The following is a 19,887-nucleotide window of genomic DNA, read 5'->3' on the forward strand; positions in this document are numbered from 1 at the left end:
CTGGGGCAGCCCAAGATATAAAGTTCTGTGGAAGAAGCGGGCAGGGGGTGCCCGGATGCTGGTGGTCGTGCAGGTGGAGGCGTCCTCGGGCAGGTACAAGTTGGGATGTAAGTTGGTGCAGAGATGGGGTAGTTGGAAAATACGCCATCCACGGGGCGACAGCTGACGCCGGGGGGCGGGCTGAGGTGAGCCCACCTCATCATGCGAGGATGCTCCGCAGCACGACCTTTCTGCCACAGAGACGCCCTGGACGCAGGACACGGCATCAGGGAGCGCTGGTCCTCTGTGGTCTCCGCCTTCACACCCGACAAGCGACTCTTTAGTTTGGTGATTCCAAGCGGGCAAGCTGCCTCCACTGTGGAGGGTCATTCTGGAAGGAGTCACTCCAGTGAGAGCTTTTTAAACATCATTTATTTTGAAGCGTTTTCGGTAACAAAATGATCTCTTCTAAGGATTTCAGGAAAGCCACTGATACCTCCCACCCCACTGGGTCCAGGGGCTGGAGAGGACCTGTCCGGCGAGGATGGCCGTGCACGCAGGCTCCTCTCTTCCTAGAGACAGAGGATGGCTCGGGGGACCCTCCCCTCCAGATACACAGACGGACGGGTGGGAGGCGGGTGGGCAGACAGATGGAGAGGTGATGAGCTCAGGGAGGTGCCTAAGTAGATAACTGCTGGTGAGGGTGGCCAGGAATCACATGTCTACAGTTTCACTAATTTTTCAAGTGGGGAAATGCAGAACATGGCTTCTGAGGGAAAGGCATTTTTTTGGACCCACCCATACCTTACGGATCTGAAAGGATATTACTTGGACTTTCTTGGAATATTAAACCACGTAACCAAAATATAGTAGACTATGCCACTGTCCGTGACACCCAGTGAGCTTCACAGTCAGACACGGCAGCGACAGTGGCGTCTCGGTCTCTTGTGGACGAGCGTGGGAAGTCGAGGCTGCAGAAACACGGTCAGGGAAAGCAGACCCGAGGCGGCTTCATCCGGCGCAGAAGCAAAGGCGCCTGGCCATCCCTCGGGAAAAGTTCAGCCACACATCCTGAGAATGAAGTTCCAGAGGCAGCCGTCCACCCAGCAGATGGAGTGAAGAGACCATGGCGGGTCAGCTGCCTGAGTTCTGCGTGCAGAGGCCGAGTTGGACAAGCTGTGTCCCAGTCGACCAGCCTGAGCATGTCCGCATTGCCCCTGCGGGAAACACACAGCCCATCTGTTTTGTAAGCAAGGACTCCGGTCAGTGATCCCCGGGGCCCAGTGGTTCTGCCAGGAACGCATCTCGGCTGGGGCCTCAGATTTTCCAGAACACCTTCTTCTTATAGAGGACGTAGGCGATGAGCACCCACAGGGCGGTGGCGACCGTGTTCTGCACGAGGTGCTCCTTGTGCGACTGCTGGTCGCCCAGCTTCCACTGGAAGGGGAAGTAGTTGGCGAAGACCTCGTGGCCCACGTACACCAGGATCGAGTTCATTCCTGGGGAGACACAGCTGGTCATCCACCTAACTCTGGACGCTTGACTTTGGTTCAGTGGGAAAAGAGAAAAAGCACCCACTTCTGCTATCGGCTATGGTCCAAAAATATAAAGGATGGGTATGTTAAGAGATTTGAGTGTAAATCACATCCAAAAGTTAGAAAATACTCCTTTTGTTAAGTGTGGCTCTGGAATACTAAACCTGAAAGTCAGAAATATTAACTTACTTTCTCTACCCAGAAAACCCGAGGACCAGAGAGAGTAGCTGCTACTGAAATGAGTCACTGAAATCGCCTGCCGCCTCTCGTCTTGGGCAGAAGCGCGTCTAAACCGCCCCCAGCGTCCCCGGGCGGCACCTCCACATAGCATCACTCACGCGTCATCTCTAGGGTGCATGTGTGTGCGGGGGTGTTCCAGGAGAAGGCACAGCCCCTTTTCTGAAGTGCCCGCAACCAATGACCTGCCTGAGGAGGCCAGTCGGGTGCGTTTACGACCCCACAAACGAAACGGTAAAATGGGGGGCTGCCTGGGAACAGAGCCAGTGATGCCTGCCTGGGGCCCCCGGGACACGCTCCGCACCGGCCACTCGCGGCCTCCAGCCGGTCCTCTGAGTGCCCTCCTCTGGGCGGCCTGGGGCGGGGGGCTCACCCGGGTAGAAGAACGGGGCTCCCGTCCACAGCCCCTTGACATCCACCACGGGGTAGAGGGCCAGCAGGATGAGGAAGGCCAAGGAGCTCAGCGTGGTGACGTAGGAGACGGACCTGGGGGACAGCGGGCGTCTCAGGGCCTGGGGGAGCGCCGCGGATGCCCGCCACCCCCCTCCCCACCAGGTGTAACGACAGCGGGGCTTCTGCACCTACCAGAGGTTTTTGTTTACTGGAATAAAGCCTTCATTTTCAGATGCTTTCGTCAGAGCCACAGAAACAAGCCCCTGGAGGCGGGGGTGGGGTGGGGAGAAAGATGTTACAAGTTTTTTCTGTCATCTCCAGAAACAACGGTGGTTCCAAACTGAAAACCAGGAGTGACTTCCTTGCTTAGGGAAAGCTGAAAAGTGTGCCCTCCGTTTTACTCTTTTAACTAAAAAAACATGTTTAAGATGTATCAGTATGGGCTGCCCTGGTGGTCCAGTGGTTACGAATCGGCCTTGCAATGCAGGGGACATAGGTTCGATCCCTGGTCCGGGCAGAGTCCACGTGCCACAGAGCAACTAAGCCTGCGCACTGCGACGGAGCGCCCGCGCACCGCAATGGAGCCCATGCACCCCAGGGCCAGTGCTCTGCAACGAGAGGAGGCCCCGCGACGAGACACTAACTAGAGCAGCGCCACCCGCCACACCCAGAGAAACACCTGAGCACAGCAATGAGAGCCCAGCACAGCCAGGACAAAAGTAATTACATACATAAACAAGATACCGAGCTAAAAACACTCTCCACAAAGCGCCTTCTCAGCACCGCCCTGATCAGCTGGAGTGAATCCTTGGAGGAAGCACGGCCGCAGGGTCAGAGGGGAGAGGAACGCCAGGCTTCTCTTCTGCCACATGCCGACCTGCTATCGGGGGCCAGGTCCTGCTGGCAAAGGCCCCCCCAGAATCTACCCCTCCGCTCCGTTTCCTCACGGGTTCACTGACTTCCTTAAAGAGACTTCTAAGAAAACCAATCTGAGCATTTAGGCCTCGGGATGATGAAGTGAAGAATGTTCCAGTCTGACAGCTGTGACCCCAGGGCTAAATGTTTTCTTTCTTTGAAACGTGAATGTGTGAAGGGAAGGAACTTCAGTGAGGGAGGGGGGTGACTTACAAGAAGACAACCCCAGGCAGCGAATCTGATTAGGATGCCTCTGGTCTGGTCCTTGTAATACAGGAGTATCTTCCCTGCCTGGGGAAGAAAATGCAGCGTGACCAAGAGAACCAGCTGGTTCTTGAATATCAAATTCTTATTTCATAGGCACCCAGTGTTCCAGCACAGACTCGCCTGCAAGCACTGTGGTTGCCAGGCAATGAATGGTCCCCTGCCCTTGGCTAGTGGGGAAGAGAGGCACAGGGACCACTGGGGAGGGGGCCGCGCAGAGGACGCGCTGCCGGGCTGAGGCCACGAGCGCGAGGCAGGAACAGTGTTGGGCAGCCTGGAACAGCAGGCACGCAGTGTGTCACACGGTGAAAGCACACAGCCGCCCTGCTGGGCTGCAGGTGGTTCAGAAAGGCCAAGGGGGTCAGAGGTGGGAAGGAGGGAGCAGGCGGCACGAGCCTTCTCCCACAGGCGATGGCAGCCAAGGAAAGTCACTCCCCTCCGCCATGTCACCAGGGACCAGCTCAGGCTGGGCTGCTGGATGGCCCCGTCTGTCAGGGGTAGAGAAGAAGGGCAGGGGCAGTGTGGACCCAGAGGCAGGGAACACTTTAAAAACAGGAAAATCTGCACTTTGCATAAACCACCCCCCAAATTAGGATTTTCTGAAAACACTGAAGAAAGTGTTAATAATTTACAAGAGCTAAAACTAAAATGTCCTGTTCTTGGAGCCTTATGTAAATTAACTTATTTGCGTGCTATTAACTTATGTAAATGCTATTGAAGCACATGGGGTACAGAAACACTCCCCGGACGGCCAGTGGGTGCGCAGGGTCCAGGCACAGGTGGCGGTCAGCACTCCTTACCGGAGTTAGGGCATGCACAGATTTACCTGGAGAGCATACGGGGGGATTAAATGCATTTACAAATAAAAGCAGCAATGTAAACTCTACAGTAGGCAGCATCTCTACCCAAGAAATTACTGAACTACCAAAATGTAAACACTGCAGACCCACACTGTCCCACACAGGAGCCACTGGCCACCTGTGACTATTCAAGTGTAAATTTAAATGAAATAAAACACCAGTTCTGCCACATCTGGAGGACTCTGCAGCCAGACGCAGACAGTTTCAGCGTCACAGAGGTCCCCCAGGAAGGGGTACGTGGTCTTTCCCCTCCTGGTCATCTCCTCTCAAATAATGGTTTCCGACACCAAATCAGGAGAATTTCAGGAAGGAAAGTCTGGGCTGCTCAGAATCTTAACATAACTGTCTCTGAGAGAAACCGAGAGCCACGGGTACTGGCTCAGGCACAGGGTATGCATAATCTGAAACTGTGTGTCGTCCATACGAAAGGTGACAGGTGACTTTCCAGACGCGGTCCAGCCCAGCAGGGACACCTCTCACCCTGGGGCTGCTGTTCCCACGGCCGAGACGAGCCACGTGAGTAATAACTTCTGAGACTACCGGAATAACACCTAACTACATGAGCGTGCTAACTTTTAGCACCCTCTATTGTGATGATCTGTCAAACAGAAGCAGAATTTATTAGGCCTCAACTATACAGAAGATTGTGCGTCCAATGACTTCTTTTAGTCAAATGGACGTGTGGATGAGTGATGAGTCATAAACTGTCAGAACACGCATTCTCATGAAATGAATAAATACCTGAACTCCCAAAAATGCCATCACGATGGAGTTGATGGTCCCCAGGATGCCCTCTGGGTCATAGGCCACCTCGGTGTGGTAAAGCACCTGAACAGGACGAGAAGACAGGACTCACTAACCGACCGGAAAGCACACACAAACAACTCGCAGACGAAACACAAACCTCACGACACCCCGGCAGTCAATGTTTTCGGTTTTGCTGCAGAAATTCACTGCCAACTTGTGGCCAGCATACTTCTGGCCAAGAAAGTGTGTGCTGTGACACTCTGGAAGGAAATGCAGATGTGAGCCCCGGTGCAGGGCAGCCACCTTGACCTCAGGTGGTCCAGCAGATGGTGCTGGGACCCATGCCCCTGACACAACGCGTCCCTAGCCAGCTTCAAACAGTATGGTATCTTTTACTTTTCAGGTTTATCCTTTGGGATCAAGCCTATTGTGACACTGAGTTCTTCCTTTCCTCTTTCAAGGCAAATAACAGTTAAAAATACATTTGTATTATTTCATTATAAAAGAAATGGTTATTGTAGAAAAGGCAGAAGTTTGGAGCCAGTTATTGTCATGGATGCTGGGGGCATCAACAAGCTCTCCCGCCCCAGCTCGCCCCACCCCTCTGGGGAGGAGACCATCCCGAAGTAGTAACGGCAGAAAGCTCTCAGCTGCTCCTGGGTTCGTCCCTGAAGGGAGCCAGCTCTCGGGAGTCACCCCCTTGCTGGGCCACCCACATCCCACCGGGGATGTCAAGGGCCTGGTCCCACGCCCACCCCACTGGGAACACTTCTGAGGGGCCGTCCCAGCCCCCAGGACACCAGCGGGGTCTGCGTGACAGTCCCCCTGCTCGGTCCTGCTTCCTCCAGCCCCACACGTGCTGATCCCAAAGCGCTGCCCACCAGACCTCCCCTGTTGGAACCGCCCACCCTGCCCCAGACCTGAGACCCACAGGAAAGCACCTTGCGCACGCCTGGTGCCGGGCAGCCTCACTTTAAAAGCGAAAGAAACACACCGCCCATGACCAACGGTACAGTGAGTCTCTCAGGTCAGCCAACTTCAGACACAGCTTGGCTCCGCCCCCGTCTACTCCACGGCTGCAGCTGGGGGCTGGCCGCCCCCTTTCCGCCCCTCAGGGTCCATCCCGGCCGGGCGGCGCCCACTCACAGCGGAAGAAGGGTGCTGGTAGAGGTGCTGGTCGCCCAGAAGCAGGCGGTCCACGTAGCCGGCGGCGCCGCCCGTGCAGTTCCGGTACCTGCCCCCATCTCCGATGCCGCCGGGCCCCAGGTAACCGCTGAGGAGGCGAGAACACAGGCTTCACCCGCCAGGCAAGCGGGGAGGGCTGCACATGGGGAATGTGCATGCCTACCACACCCCCAGAGCACCGCCAACTCCCACCCGCCCTGAGCGCTGTGCACACCCCCTGCAAAGCCCGACTCCCTGGCCGCCCCAGGGGTGAGAAAGGGGCTGTGACCCAAAGTCCATCCCCCCTCCCGCTGACCCTGGGAGACCTGCCAGAGACAGGCCTCTGGACACGCATTCCACCCCCCTCCTCCCCGGCCCCAACACCAGGGAGTCTTCAAGGAGAACAGAGAGGAAGGAGGTCCCGACATGGGCCGGCTGACAGCTGGAACCTGGAGGCTCCGAGTTGGCATAAAGGGACGTGCAAACGGGGTTCCCCGCAGGGCTCCTCACGTGGGGCACCCGGGAACCGGTAAGAAGAAGGTCAAGGCCAGCCAGACGCCTTCCAGTATCAGCACGAAGAGCCACTGGGGCCAACTGGCCGTGATATCCAGCAGAGAAAAGCAGCTTCTCTCCTGGGGGGAGAGGTCACACATAAAGAACACGTGTGAACTCAGTGCAGGCAGAATGGGAAATAACATGCAGCTGCCTGTGTATTCAGGAAGCTCCTGTGAGGCTCCTCTCGGCCTTGATGGTGGTAACACAGAAGAGATGTGTGTTTATTCCAAACGCAGATACGCCACCTCTGTGACACGGGCTTCCCTGGTAGCTCAGCTGGCAAAGAATCTGCCTGCGCTGCAGGACATCAGGTTCAATTCCTGGGTGGGAAAGAGCCCCTGAAACAGGGCACAGCAACCCACTCAAGTATTTTTGCCTGGAGAATCCCATGGACAGAAGAGCCTGGCGGGATACAGGCCAGGGGGTAGCAGAGCCGGACACGACCAAGTGACTAAGCACAGCATATGATATGTCACAGAAAAATGCTAGTTGAGAAGTTATCAGTGGAAAATGCTACTCTTGTATGCAAGCGATTTAGAAAGAGATGTCCATACAGAAACGTGTACACGAATGGACACGGAATCCTTATTCACAGCAGCCAAAAACTGAAAACAGGTCAGCTATCCATCAACTGATGAGTGAGTACAAAACATGTTACATTCAGAAAACAGAATGCTATTCAGGAGTGAAAAAGAGTCAAGTACTCACGGCATAACATGGATAAACCTCAAAAAATATTCTGCTAAATGAAAGAAGCCAGACACGAGAAGCCACGTTCTGTGTGATTCCATGTCTGTGACATGTGATTCCACGTCTATGACATGTCCAGAACAGGCAGATCGACAGACAGACAGCAGATTACGGGTTGTCTAGGCCCGGGGGACCTAGGGTTGGGGAGTGGCTGGGAGTGAGACAGGGTGTTTTCAGCGGATAATGAAACTATTCCAGAATTAGACAGTGGTGATGACTGCACAGCTATACCAAATGTCCCTCAATTTCACACCTCAAGGGTGTGAGTTTTATGGTATGTGAATTATATCTCAATAAAGCTATTACTTTAAAAAGAAATACAACTGAATTTTAAAAAGGAAAATGCAATTTCAGCTTTGGGAGCTCTGCTGGTTGAAGGAAGAAGGGGTACAGCCCACCTGCTCCTGGTGTGCCCACAGCCCCTGGCTCCATCATGGGGGCCTGGACAAGCCTCGCAGACCCTCAAGTCTCCCACGGCTACCAAGGTCACATCCGGGCGAGCACGGCAGCCCCATTGTGCCTTCAGGAGCCTGCAGCAGAGGGCACGGGGTGTGGGCGGGGGGGGGCTGATGGCGGGGGGCAGGGTAAAGGAGTGCTGGGTAAACGCACTCCAGCAACACACAACCAAGGAAGCCTTACGGGAAGAACCAAGAGAACCTGGGATTCAGGGATGAGCTTGTAGTTATACAGGAAGGAGCGGGAATAAATACAGCTTACACAGCTAATATGCCTACTGTGAAGTAGGAGCCACATGGAAAGATTTAAACACTTCCACCTAAAGCTTTGCCTCTACTGGGGGGACAAAATAAAATAGCTGCCATCTGAGTAAACTGACTCGGCAATCTATATTAAGACAGAAAGTAATAATATAAGAGGTGAGACACACCCACCTTACAAAGAAGAAACAGGAAGAAGCCCAGGGCAGACCTGGCACCTTCCAGGTCGCACCTCTGCAGCCTTTGTGCAGACAGCAAAAGGTTCTATGAGGTTTCCACAAGGAGACTGAAACACTGGCAGCGACGCCCCCGAGAGGCTGGGCTAGTGCAGCAGACGATGGTGCTGCTGTTTAACGCCATCAAAACGCAGGGATGAATGGAAACTGAACATTTTTTAACAGGGTAGCAATCATGGTATGTGTTCTTGATCTCAATTTAAAAAAAGACGGATATAAAGACTAAATAAAAATAACTACTTGAAGAGAAAAAAGAAGCTTTGCAACAGAGTTAGAGAGTCTCGTTCTCTTTGGTAGGGCGCTGAGAACTAAAGAAGGTTCTGGCACTTATACAGGGACCCTCCCCCCTTTATAAAGATGGGGTTGCTCACCGAGGTGCAGGTCTCGGGCACGGGCTTGGCGAAGAGCAGCTCCAACACGGCGACCACGAAGTAGGTGGCCCCCAGGCGCTGGAGCACGCCGGGGATGCGCGCCTTCTCCCAGGACACTGCGGGGCACCAGGCAGGTGCATCAGCCAGCACCGCTCGCTGACCCCCAACACGACACCACCTTCTCCCGCGGGGCAGACAGACCTCTCCCGCGCCCGAGGAAGTCTGTTTTTGCAGCTTGTGGAGATGGGAGCCCAGGTGGTCAGGCCACCTCCCCACAACCCCCCCGCCGCTCCACCCAGCAGGGAGGCTGGGCACAGAGCAGCTGAGGGTCTCTCCTTGGCGCCTCCTGCCCAGGGTTCCCCTGCCGGCTGCCAGGTAAGTGTGAGCGAGAGTGAGCCCTCTGCAGCCCCACGGCCTCTGCATTCCCAGCTCTGTAGAGGCATCACGACCTCCTCGCAGAAAGGTGCGGCCAAAAGCAGGGGCCCCTGGAAGGGCAGCCTCACCGTGAGAGCGGGTGAGACCGAAGCGGCAGGAGCAGGGCAACAGGGACCAGCGGCTGGTCTGGCTCGACTCTGCCCCTCCTACACTCAGACACAGCACCTCGCTCTCCCCACCCCAGGGTCTTCCTATGTACAGAAGGGTTTGCCTGGACTTGGGAGGCACCTTTCAGGCCTAAAATTCCAAGGTAATAATAATAGGGACTTCCCTGGCTGTCCAGTGCTTAAGACTCTGCGCTTCCACTGCAGGGGAGCGTGAGTTCCATCCCCGGTTGAGGAACTGAGACCCTGCATGCCGTGTGGTGCAGCCAAATAAATAAACAAATAATAATAATAATAATAATAATGCCCCAAATTATACAACCATTAGGTGTACTCGAGTAACTGTTCTTTTTTGCAGGCAAAACGTGAAGTGGAGGAACTGCATTTCTTTCAAATTATAACACATCTTTTCCCTATTTCAACCTGAATATATTCTAACAGGGGAAAAATACTTACGTGGACCAAGGCAATAATTGGGGTTCACAACAAAAATTCCTATACAGATTAACAGCAAACTCCTCCACACGATCTTTCCCAGTAGTCTGAATTTTGAACATCCCCGCTGCAGAATGGAAGTCATTGACAGAAAAATCGAAGCTCCCATAATAAACACAAACCTGAAAAAACAACAGCCCTTAACGAGGTGGCCACTTCCAACTTTTTCGTCCCTACATCGTTAGTATTTTATAACCTAAGATGTAAGAGACGCAACACATGATTTCTTGAAACCACATCAGCTTAGAGGTGGAGGAAGGATCCCAGTGTCGGGCTGAAAGGTTTGTGGCCCTTCTTGTCCTGACTTAGGAGGACACCCTTTGGAACAATGGACAATCCCCCCATTCGGTCACCAAAAACAAACGACTATGCATAAAATAAGCTACAAGGATATTCTGTGCAACATAAGGAATGTGACCAGTATTTTATCGTAACTCTATTTTTAAATTGTGAATCCCTATAGTATATACATGTATATATATGTACTATACACACATATATATACATATAATATACACATATATGGCACAGACATATAATGCTGAACATCAACTACACTCAATTTTAAAAAATTAACATAAAGGAACTCTTCACCAGCCCAGAGAAACCTAAGTTCATATCAGCAATGAAACACCGGGGACCAAAGACAGGAACCCACGGCCGGTTCTACGAACACCTCCAAACGACGGAGGGAAGTCATTCAATTCAAAGTGTCGGTAGACACAAAACCCGCGCTGTACAGGAAGTCAGGGTCCTTCAACCAAGGGAACAGCCGGAGACAGCCAGGCTTACTCCACTATCATTTTAGAGTTTAACTCACTACTATCACTAACTGTTATATACATTATCAGACTTTATCAGAAATCCCTGATACCGATATACTGCGTACCTTTTAGGAAATAAGATTTTCACACGTATTTTCAGGATTAGTGGAATATTCAGAATTTATGACTTTCCACAAGATTCTAGGATCTCCCATATCATACGCACACTAATGAAACATTCCTTCTGAAGTCACCCATCTTTTATGCGCATGTGTCTTAGACAAGCACTACGCCAGGTGTCAGAACTGTGCGCGAACCCAGCTTTCGGGAGGAGCTCATCACACAGAGGCCTGGGGGCAGCACAGGCCCGCCGCTGGAACTCAGGGCCGGAGTCGGGAAGGTACAGCATTAGCGGAAAACCAAAGCTTGCGGATGGGCCACGAAGAGCGGGCGGAGGGTCTACAACTCACCATGGGAACACAAGGTCGGCCACCGTCAGCCCTGCAGAAGGACACAAGCGTGACAGTGAGGAAGGGGCCGGAGCAGTGGCGCTCCCCGACCCAGGACGGCGTCCCTCTCCCACTGCCCGGCGCGTCCCCAGGAAAACCCCTCCAAGCAGCGCTGAGCTGCCCTGACTTGGGCTGGGGGCTGGCCGGGGGCGCTTCCATACTTCAGCCTGGACAGAAGTATGCGGACGGTCTACGATCTCAGGGAGTGCTGCTCAAAATTCGTCCTAAACCCACCTCCTCCCAGCCAGATTCACAGCCACGAGGCAGCACACTCAGAACCCCCAGATCCATGGCATCCCCAGGAGGACCACACGTCTCAGGGCGGAGCGCCCCCGAGGCTGTGGCATAAGGCGCACCTAGAACAGGATGAGGACCTTATATCCACATTCTAACACCCTCTGCAGAGCCCACATGCTGGCACCGACCTCTGCAGACCCTGGGATGACAAGAAAGCATTGAGGAGCCAGGGTACACAGAAGGGAGGGGGAAAATGAAGGCTGAGGCAAAGGTCTAAGGTGCCGTCCGTGGGGACGCATCTCTGGGGCCTCTGGGGGCGCTGGAGGGGCCGGAGTCAGCCAGGAGACCCCCGGGCAGGGCCTCACCGTTCCAGCTCGAGTGCTTGAAGTACCAGTATTTCCCGCCTCCATAGTTCACGAAGACCATGAGGATGAGCGCCATCCTGCAAAGCGACAGACAGGCACGCTCAGGGCCCGGCCATGTGCCTGGGACGCCCGGCTGCAGGACGCAGTGCCGCCCTGATTGTGGGCTGACCCTTCAAGAGCAAGAAACTCCCACTTCTCAGCACCATAGGGAGAACCCCGCATGAAAGTCCTCTCTGCCATTTCCGACATGATGCCTGAAGAAAGTGTGCCACTACACCCTGGAATTTGAAAATGGAGCAAAACATTCCTGATCACTCGGTTTCGTGCTAATTGCTTAAGTGTTTCAGGTTAAGGAACTGCAGTGGGAGGGGAGAGTCTTTCGGGTCAAGACCTGGCTTCCTCTTTCTTGGATCCACTGGACCTCGGGTGAACCTCCCATCAGTTCTGGGATAAGGAGGGACAGCCGACCCGGGGACCATGACAGAGAGTTACGTCCATCACCGCACCGAACCCGTGCTTGAAACATCTCAGCACTAAATCAGTGTCAGCCCCTGAACACCCGGGAACATCTCCAGAAGAGAGGAATATAGTAAGACAGATTCTGAATGTGGGGAATAAAGACAGGAGTGTGTCAGCGTGGTGATTTGTGGGAAATCTGGAGCCTAGAAATCACCTGCTGGCTCAGCTGGTAAAGCAGCCACCTGCAATGCAGGAGACCCCCGCTTTGATTCCTGGGTCGGGGAGACTCCCCTGGAGAAGGAATAGGCTACCCATTCCAGTATTCTTGGGCTTCCCTGGTGGCTCAGCTGGTAAAGCAGCCGCTTGCAATGCAGAGACCCCAGTTTGATACCTGGGTCGGGGAGATTCCCCTGGAGAAGGGATAGGCTACCCACTCCAGTATTCTTGGGCTTTCCTGGTGGCCCAGATGGTAAAGAATCCACCTGCAAGGTGGAAGACCTGGGTTCGATCCCTGGGTTGGGAAGATTCCTGGAGGAGGGCATGGCACCCCACTCCAGTATTCTTGCCTGGAGAATCCCAGGGACAGGGGAGCCTAGCGGGGGTTACAGTTCATGGGGTCACAAAGAGTCGGACACGACTGAGCAACCAAGAACAGCACACTGGAGCCCGGCCGACTGCATCCACATCCCACGCAGTCCCTGTGTGACCTCGGGCAGCTTACTCAACTCGGAGGCTCAACTGCTCCATGAGAAATAGGGATGTTTTAGGAAGTATATACTTCACAGGACTGCTGAGAAATGAAAGATGAAGACAAGTTGGAACCAGGCCTGGCGCCCAGGAGGACTCGTGTTATGATGGTTATTATTACCATCATTACAGTCGCTACTGCCTGGCTGCAGACACACAGAGAGGGGAATTCAGAGCCCTGGGGAGGCGGGGTCAGGGGAACCCTGAAAGGGCTCTGAAAGGCCTCAGTGGGGAGCAACAAAAGACCAGACCTGACACCTAGAAGTGTCTTCTCGGCCACATGGTCTCAGGCCTTACTGTCAGTGTCTGGTCCTGGTCGCCATTCTGGACCACATGACTCAGGGTTTGCTATCAAAAGGGCCTGATGTTTGAGCTGCTCTGTGACTGGAAGAGGAGGATGAGGCGGCCCCACGTTCCATTTCCAGGCTGGGGCACTGGCCCATCTGTGCAGCTGCTGAGCAGACAAAGATGCCTGGTGCAGCTCCTCGCAGGCAGGAGTGACCCCCCAGCAGCTCCTGGGCCCCCGGGAGGTGGGTCTTGGCCTCTCTCCCTGCCGCTCTGACTGACCCATCCGCCTGGCTCTCACGACACTCTCGAGTCGGGAGAGGCTGCCGACGTAGCTTTACAGCAGGAGACCTTCTCCAGCCTTGAGAGCAAAGGGCGCCTGAAATACCTCCTGAAACAAGTGTGTGTGCGTGTGAACGTGCCACCCGAGGCCACGCCGCCACCAGGAGCCCACGTACCCTCGGAACGTGTCCACGCAGCGGAGGCGCAGCGGGGCCGCCGACCGACGCCAGGCCTCTGGTTGGGGGTCACTCACTCTGCTTGGGGACCCCAGCTCCTTCCAGAAAAGGGGAGAAAAATGCAAACAATTCATGACGCGAAAGAGTAAACCAGACTTTTCTGCTTTTAGGGCAGAAATCAGCAGAGTGAGAGCTGAGGACCACTGTGGCTGGACGATACTTTCACTTGCTTCTGTAAAGACCCACCTAGAGATTAGGGTTTCGCACCTCTACTGAGCAGCTGGGCTGAGAAACAACCACAGAGGATGTCTGGGACAAGAACACCCGCAGGTATGTCCGCAAGTGGACTTGGATGTGTCCATAAGGGACTGATTACCACGAGACAGGACATTTCATCACCACAGCGGGCCGTCACGTGTACAGATTTAATACTCATGTCTCCTTCTTTTGCTTCAGTCCTGATACTCTCTACTTAACTGGGTCGATTCAACAGTGCTGCCTGCGGAGTGGATACACTGTCCACACCGAGCATCACCAGAGCCCGAGCTCCAGTCTCACAAAGGAGGAGGAGGGGGCGCCCTTCACGGGGGCCGGAGGGGCTTCTGGTGGTCAAGAAGGCAGGCGCCCGACCTGGCTGTGCACACGTAAGGCAGTCTAGATGACTACATGAGGGCCTGTAAATTCCGAACGCAGAAAGGCACCCAGAGCACATAAGACGCATTCTAATCACTCACGGAATTGATGAGGCGATCAGTTTCCCGAGAATTGATTGCTTTGGAAATCCAATTCTGGAAGTCTTCCAAACTGTCAACAAATAAAAGGCCCAGTTAATTTATTTTCTTGGGCACAATTTTCAGAATATTATGCTGAAAGAAAATGAAAGCTCATATTCTATAAAGTCAAAGAATCACACATTTTCCGTTTTCAACGAAATGGAAGTAGAAACCAAAGTTCACAGCAGCAGTGCTTTCAAGCGCAGGACCCTGACAGCACGGCTGCCTCCGGCGACAGAGCCTTCCTTAGGGGTGTCGTGAGGGCAAATGACACCACCAGTGCCCGCGGCTGGAATTCTGGTTAAAGTTAGAGCAGCAGGGGGCGCAACAACCGACCGTGCGCAAGGCGGCAATGACGGGTCTCAGAGTCCGCGGCCGTGGGAGGTGGAGGCACCGCGACCAGAGCAGCGGAGGGGAGAGGGGCAGGAGCAGGAGGGACCCAGAGGTGACCACACCGAGCCAAGGACGCCAGACAGAGAAAGGCCGACGCCGCGCGGCCCCGCTTCCACGTGGAACCTACCTCTGAATCAGAAACAGGCTCACAGAGAAGAGACCAGGGTTGCCAAGAAGGACGGAGGGCAGTGGAGGGGGCACAGTGGGCGTTTGGGATTAGCAGATGCAAACGGGTATACAGTATACAGAACGGAGAAACAAGGCCCTGCTGTACCGCTCGGGGAACTATACTCAACCTCCTGTGATACACCATAATGGAAAAAAATATGAAAAAGAATGTCTATATATATGTGTGTGTATATATAACCGAGTCACTTTGCTGTACAGCAAAGATTAACATACACTGTAAATCAATTATACTTCAATAATTTAAGTTTCAGAAATATCAGTAAAGAAACCCAGCAGAAACAAGAGTGTCAAGGTGAATGGGTGACTTTCTCTCGATTCTGATTTTATTAATATTTGTCCACCCTAAATGTAAATTAATGAAGCTAGAGGCACCCTCACGCTATACACAAAAATAAATCAAAATGGCTTAAGGACTTAAATATAAGACACACCCCCGTAAGACTCTTAGAAGAAAATATATGCAAAACATTCTTTGACACTAATTGCACCCATGTTTTCTCAGGTGACTCTCCCAACACAAGAGAAATGAAAGCAAGAATAATCACACTCACAGGCTTTTGCACAGCAAAGCAAACCACGAACAAAGTGAAAGACAACCGGCGGGCTGGGAGAGCATATTTGCAAATGATGTGACTGAGAAGAGCTTGATTTCCAAAATACACAGGCAGTTCTTACAGTTCAGTAACAAAGAAACAAACGATGGAGGAATGGATAAAGACGCTGAGGTACATATACACAATAGATACCACTCAGCCCAAAAGACAAAAATGAACGAAATAATGCCATTTGCAGCCACATGAATGGACCTAGAGATGATCATACTAAGTGAGGTCAGAAAGAGAAAGCCCAATATGGTTATCACTGATACACGGAATCTAAACTAGGACACAGGCAATCTCCTGGCAGTCCAGTGGTTTAGGACTCTGCTCTTTCACTGAACGGGGCATGGGTTTGATCTTTGGTGGGTGAACTGAGATCAAGATTCTATAAGCCAAGCAGTGTGGCCCACCCCCCACAAAAAACTCCAGCCAGTTCAATTTTCCTATCTTTTTTGCAAATTAATTGCTCAAAACAGTATCCAAATATGATCCATATATCCAATGCATATATTTTAAATTTCTTCTTTTTTCCCACTAGAAGTCAACTCCCATTTTTTGTTTATTCAGCACTGATAATATCACTGTCACATGAAAAACTCTGAAAGAGAACCATATAATTAAGGGTAAAAAAGGAGAAGTTAAGATGCTGGAGAAGAACTCTTGAGAGTCCCTTGGACAGCAAGGAGATCAAACCAGTCCATCCTAAAGGAAATCAGCCCTGAATATTCATTGGAAGGACTAACGCTGAAGTTCCAGTACTTTGGTCACCTGATGCAAAGAACTGACTCATTTGAAAAGACGCTGATGCTAGGAAAGGTTGAAGGCAGGAAGAAAAAGGGATGACAGAGGATGAGATGGTTGGATGGCATCACGGACTCAGTGGCCATGAGTTGAGCAAACTCCGGGAGATGGTGAAGGACAGGGAAGCCTGGTGTGCTGCAGTCCATGGGGTCGCAAAGAGTCAGACACGACTGAGCACTGAGCAACAACAACAAAGATGTGTAAAAACTACAGTTGAAAAAGAAAAAGCACTTATTTTCTTATACATGCTTGTTCCCCCAAGTGAAGAGGAGAGAGACAATATACTCTTTTCTGACTACTTTTTCAGATTCTTTTCTAGTTCACATACATGTGAACGTTCTGGGGCTTCCAGGGGCAGCTGGAGGCTGACGGGAGAGATACAGGGAACTTCTGCTTTGCCCACAGGAGCATCTGCCCGCAGGCTGCGAAGGCAGAATCAGTGCGAGAGGAGTTTCAGTTCCACTATGGGGCAGGGGAAGTTCTTTTTGCAGGAGCCTGATGTCAGCTAGCTACTACTTTAAACATGCTCCAATAGACACATTCACATGACATGCAGCAAATGAGGACTTCTTGGTGGTCCAGTGGTTAAGAATCCACCTGCCTATGCAGGGGACGCAGGTTCGGTCCCTGGTCCAGGAAGATCCCGCATGCCATGGGGCAGCTAAGCCCGTGAGCCACAACTACTGAGCCTGCGCACCCTGCCAGTGTTCGGCAACAAGAGAAGCCACCGCAGTGAGAAGCTTGCATGCCGCAGCTAGAGATTAGCCCCCATTTGTCGCAACTAGAGAAAGCCCACGAGCAGCAACGAAGACCCAGCTCGCCAAAAAACCACACCAAGTGAAAACCCTCTCAGAAACTGGAACATTATTTGTATCTCATCAACATTCAAAGGGATGCACCTCCTCTGCGAGGACTGCACTGCCTGAAAGGCAGTGAGACTGTCTGCTCCGTAGCAGGCAGCTCTCCTGCACAGCCAGGGTTCTCCGCCACGGAAGCACACTCTTTCTAAGTTCTTTCTTCCAGATTGGATCCGGCTCACCAAGAGCATCATGTGGTGTTTCCTGAGACTCTCACCGGCTGAGCATGCAGAAATTCAATCCTATTCCTTCTAAGAGGGAAGACCTCCCCTTGGAAAGATGCAACGCTGGGCCTGAGTCTAGTTCACTTTCGTTTTCTTCTCCAGTTCACAGAGCCACTCACCAGAATGGCAGTTTACCAGCAGAGGGGAAGGAATTCCTTCTCTGAGCTGGCTGACCCTAACCAAGGGAGAGTCCACCCCAAGGTGGGAGGTCCTGGCCGCAGGAGCTGGGGCCGGGGGCACGGCCTCAGGGCTCAGAGCTGAGAGGAAGAAGAGAGTCAGGGTGTCAGCATCTCCCAAAACCATCACAGGCCACTTCCACACGCCACGAAGCAGCATGTGAGTCCTCCAGGAAACAGTGATTGCTCAAGCTTTTTCTTCTACGTTTCAGCCACGTGGAAGAACTGAAGGTAAAGATCCATTCCAACTAGGTTATTATTTCCTTGAAGTCAGAGACCATCTCTTATTTGACACCGAATCCCTAACACCTAGGATGGCGTGGTGGACACAGTAAATTTTCATTTAATCCAGGAATAATGATCAAACTACCTTTTCTGAACACATTTTTTCTATATTCACTTTCCCCAGTGTGCCTGCCCCAACTTACCTCAGCAAGAACCTCAGGAAGGACACCACAATGATGAGCGCCATGCCAACAAGGAACGCGATACACACAGCTGCAAAAATAAAAGGAAACACGTCATCACCAAAAGTGTAGTCACAAGCATCGAGGCTGCCATGTCATTGCAGTTAATCTGTGAATGAAAAGTGCAAACAGAATATGAAGAAGAATGTATTTATATGTACAACTGAGTCACCTTTGCTGTACAGTAGAAATTAACACAACATTGTAAATTAACCATACTTCAATAAAATAAATGGAAAAGTTAAAAAAAGAAAAAAATGCAAACAAATAAAAATGGCAACATGAAGAGAAGGCCTATATCCCTTATGTGAAATTTCTTACTAACAATTGAGAACACGATTCATGACTAAAGTGCTAATTTTCATCATGAGAAATATCAAACATACTCAAAACTACAGACCATTGTATAATAAACCCATATACACTTGTAGCCTAGATTCTAGAATTTCAGACATTGTCACTCTTGCTTCATCTTCATTCTCCCTTTTTTTTTTTTTTCGCCTGAAGTCTTTTAGGCAAATCCCTGACATCAGTTATTTCATCCCCACATCTTTGGGATGTACATCTTTAATATCATGCAACCCTGGACCTGACCCCCCACCCCCCAGGAGGACATTTCCACAGGACTCTGCTGAAGACACATAGCCTCTCCCTGGTCACAGGAAGGCAGCAAGCAAACCCAAGTAAGAAGACAGCTGGCCAGACTTCCTCCAAAGTGTCTAGGTGGTGAAAGATCAAGAAAGCCTGATTAAAAGAGATGAGATTGGCTTAGAGGAGGCCTGGGAGACCTGACCACTAAGTGCCCTGGAACCCTGGACGGGAAGAGGACACTAGAAAGACAGCTGGAGAGAGCTGCGAAGTCCAAAGCTCAGCTAACATCACTGGGTGCGTGTCAGGTGCCTGGTTCCAGAAACTATACGATGGATCACGGTACTGTGATTACACAGCTCAGAGGCTTACGGGAAGCTGGGCGAAGGGCATATGGGAACGCGTCCTTGCAATGTTTCCATGAGTCTAAAGCTATTTCAAAATGAAAAGTTTCTTAAAAATGGACCTTTTGCTGTATAGGCACAACGTGATACAAAATAAATAACTCCCTGGCTAACACTGACTCCGTATTCAAATTTTTCCAGTTGTCTTGAAGACACGTTTTATAGTCCGTGTGTTCAAATCAGGACCGAGGCGAAGCTCACACCTTGCACGTGTTGTTACGCTTAAGTCTTGTCCATTCGTCCACAGTCACGGACTTGATTTACACGAGGCTGGCCGTCTCCTATCAGGGCGCCTCATTCTCGGTCTAGATCTGCCAGGGCGCTTCCCCCCGTGTCGCTGATCTCGTTCCTCTGTCCTCTGAGTGTTCTGCAGATGGGAAGTCAGCCTTGGTCGAGAAGGCCCACTTTCCCGGCAGGGACACTCTGCAGGTGCAGCGTCTTCACCAACACGTCCCATCAGTAGCATCTCCTGCTTCCCACCGTGCACCTGATGCCCACGTTCAAGGGGTAGAGGCCTGACCCCTCCCGTATAAAGTCCCCCTTTCATCGGATGGTTCCATTCACTCACGGTTTTTGCCTAAATCGATGGTTTCATTGGGTGTTGCAAAGTATTCTGCCACATTATTAGCTGGATTCTTCTGTAAAGAATTTACCCTCTTCACCTAGGACTACTCTTGTTATCCTAAAATAGTCAAAAACAGGAAAGGCATGACAGATGATCCCGCTTTTCCACTATTTTAATTGCACCAGTTAACATCAGGTGTCCCTGTCACTCCCAAAGGCAACCAAAGTATTGTTTCTGTCTGGGGACGGGGGCCTTGTGCTTTTTAGCCTCA

The 19,887-nt window shown here is 51.9% G+C and overlaps 1 protein-coding gene across 2 annotated transcripts in view; it reads right to left on the bottom strand.

Annotated features, from left to right (window-relative positions):
- Positions 1–441: 441 nt before the first annotated feature.
- HGSNAT (heparan-alpha-glucosaminide N-acetyltransferase) overlaps positions 442–19,887 on the bottom strand; it is a 32,207-nt gene continuing 12,761 nt past the window's right edge. For both annotated transcript variants that reach the window (XM_068970461.1, XM_068970462.1), the window contains exons 5-18: positions 18,021–18,090; positions 14,315–14,384; positions 13,581–13,678; positions 11,632–11,708; positions 10,991–11,021; positions 9,718–9,878; positions 8,723–8,838; positions 6,605–6,726; positions 6,077–6,203; positions 4,925–5,011; positions 3,273–3,350; positions 2,337–2,407; positions 2,125–2,237; positions 442–1,478 (exon numbers count right to left, since the gene is read on the bottom strand). In XM_068970461.1, coding sequence (XP_068826562.1) covers positions 1,297–1,478; positions 2,125–2,237; positions 2,337–2,407; positions 3,273–3,350; positions 4,925–5,011; positions 6,077–6,203; positions 6,605–6,726; positions 8,723–8,838; positions 9,718–9,878; positions 10,991–11,021; positions 11,632–11,708; positions 13,581–13,678; positions 14,315–14,384; positions 18,021–18,090 — 1,403 coding nt within the window. In that variant the 3' untranslated portion in view covers positions 442–1,296. The remainder of the gene's footprint in view (positions 1,479–2,124; positions 2,238–2,336; positions 2,408–3,272; positions 3,351–4,924; positions 5,012–6,076; positions 6,204–6,604; positions 6,727–8,722; positions 8,839–9,717; positions 9,879–10,990; positions 11,022–11,631; positions 11,709–13,580; positions 13,679–14,314; positions 14,385–18,020; positions 18,091–19,887) is intronic.

This window comes from Capricornis sumatraensis, chromosome 4 (assembly GCF_032405125.1).
Source record: "Capricornis sumatraensis isolate serow.1 chromosome 4, serow.2, whole genome shotgun sequence".
Classification (NCBI taxonomy): Eukaryota; Metazoa; Chordata; class Mammalia; order Artiodactyla; family Bovidae; genus Capricornis; species Capricornis sumatraensis.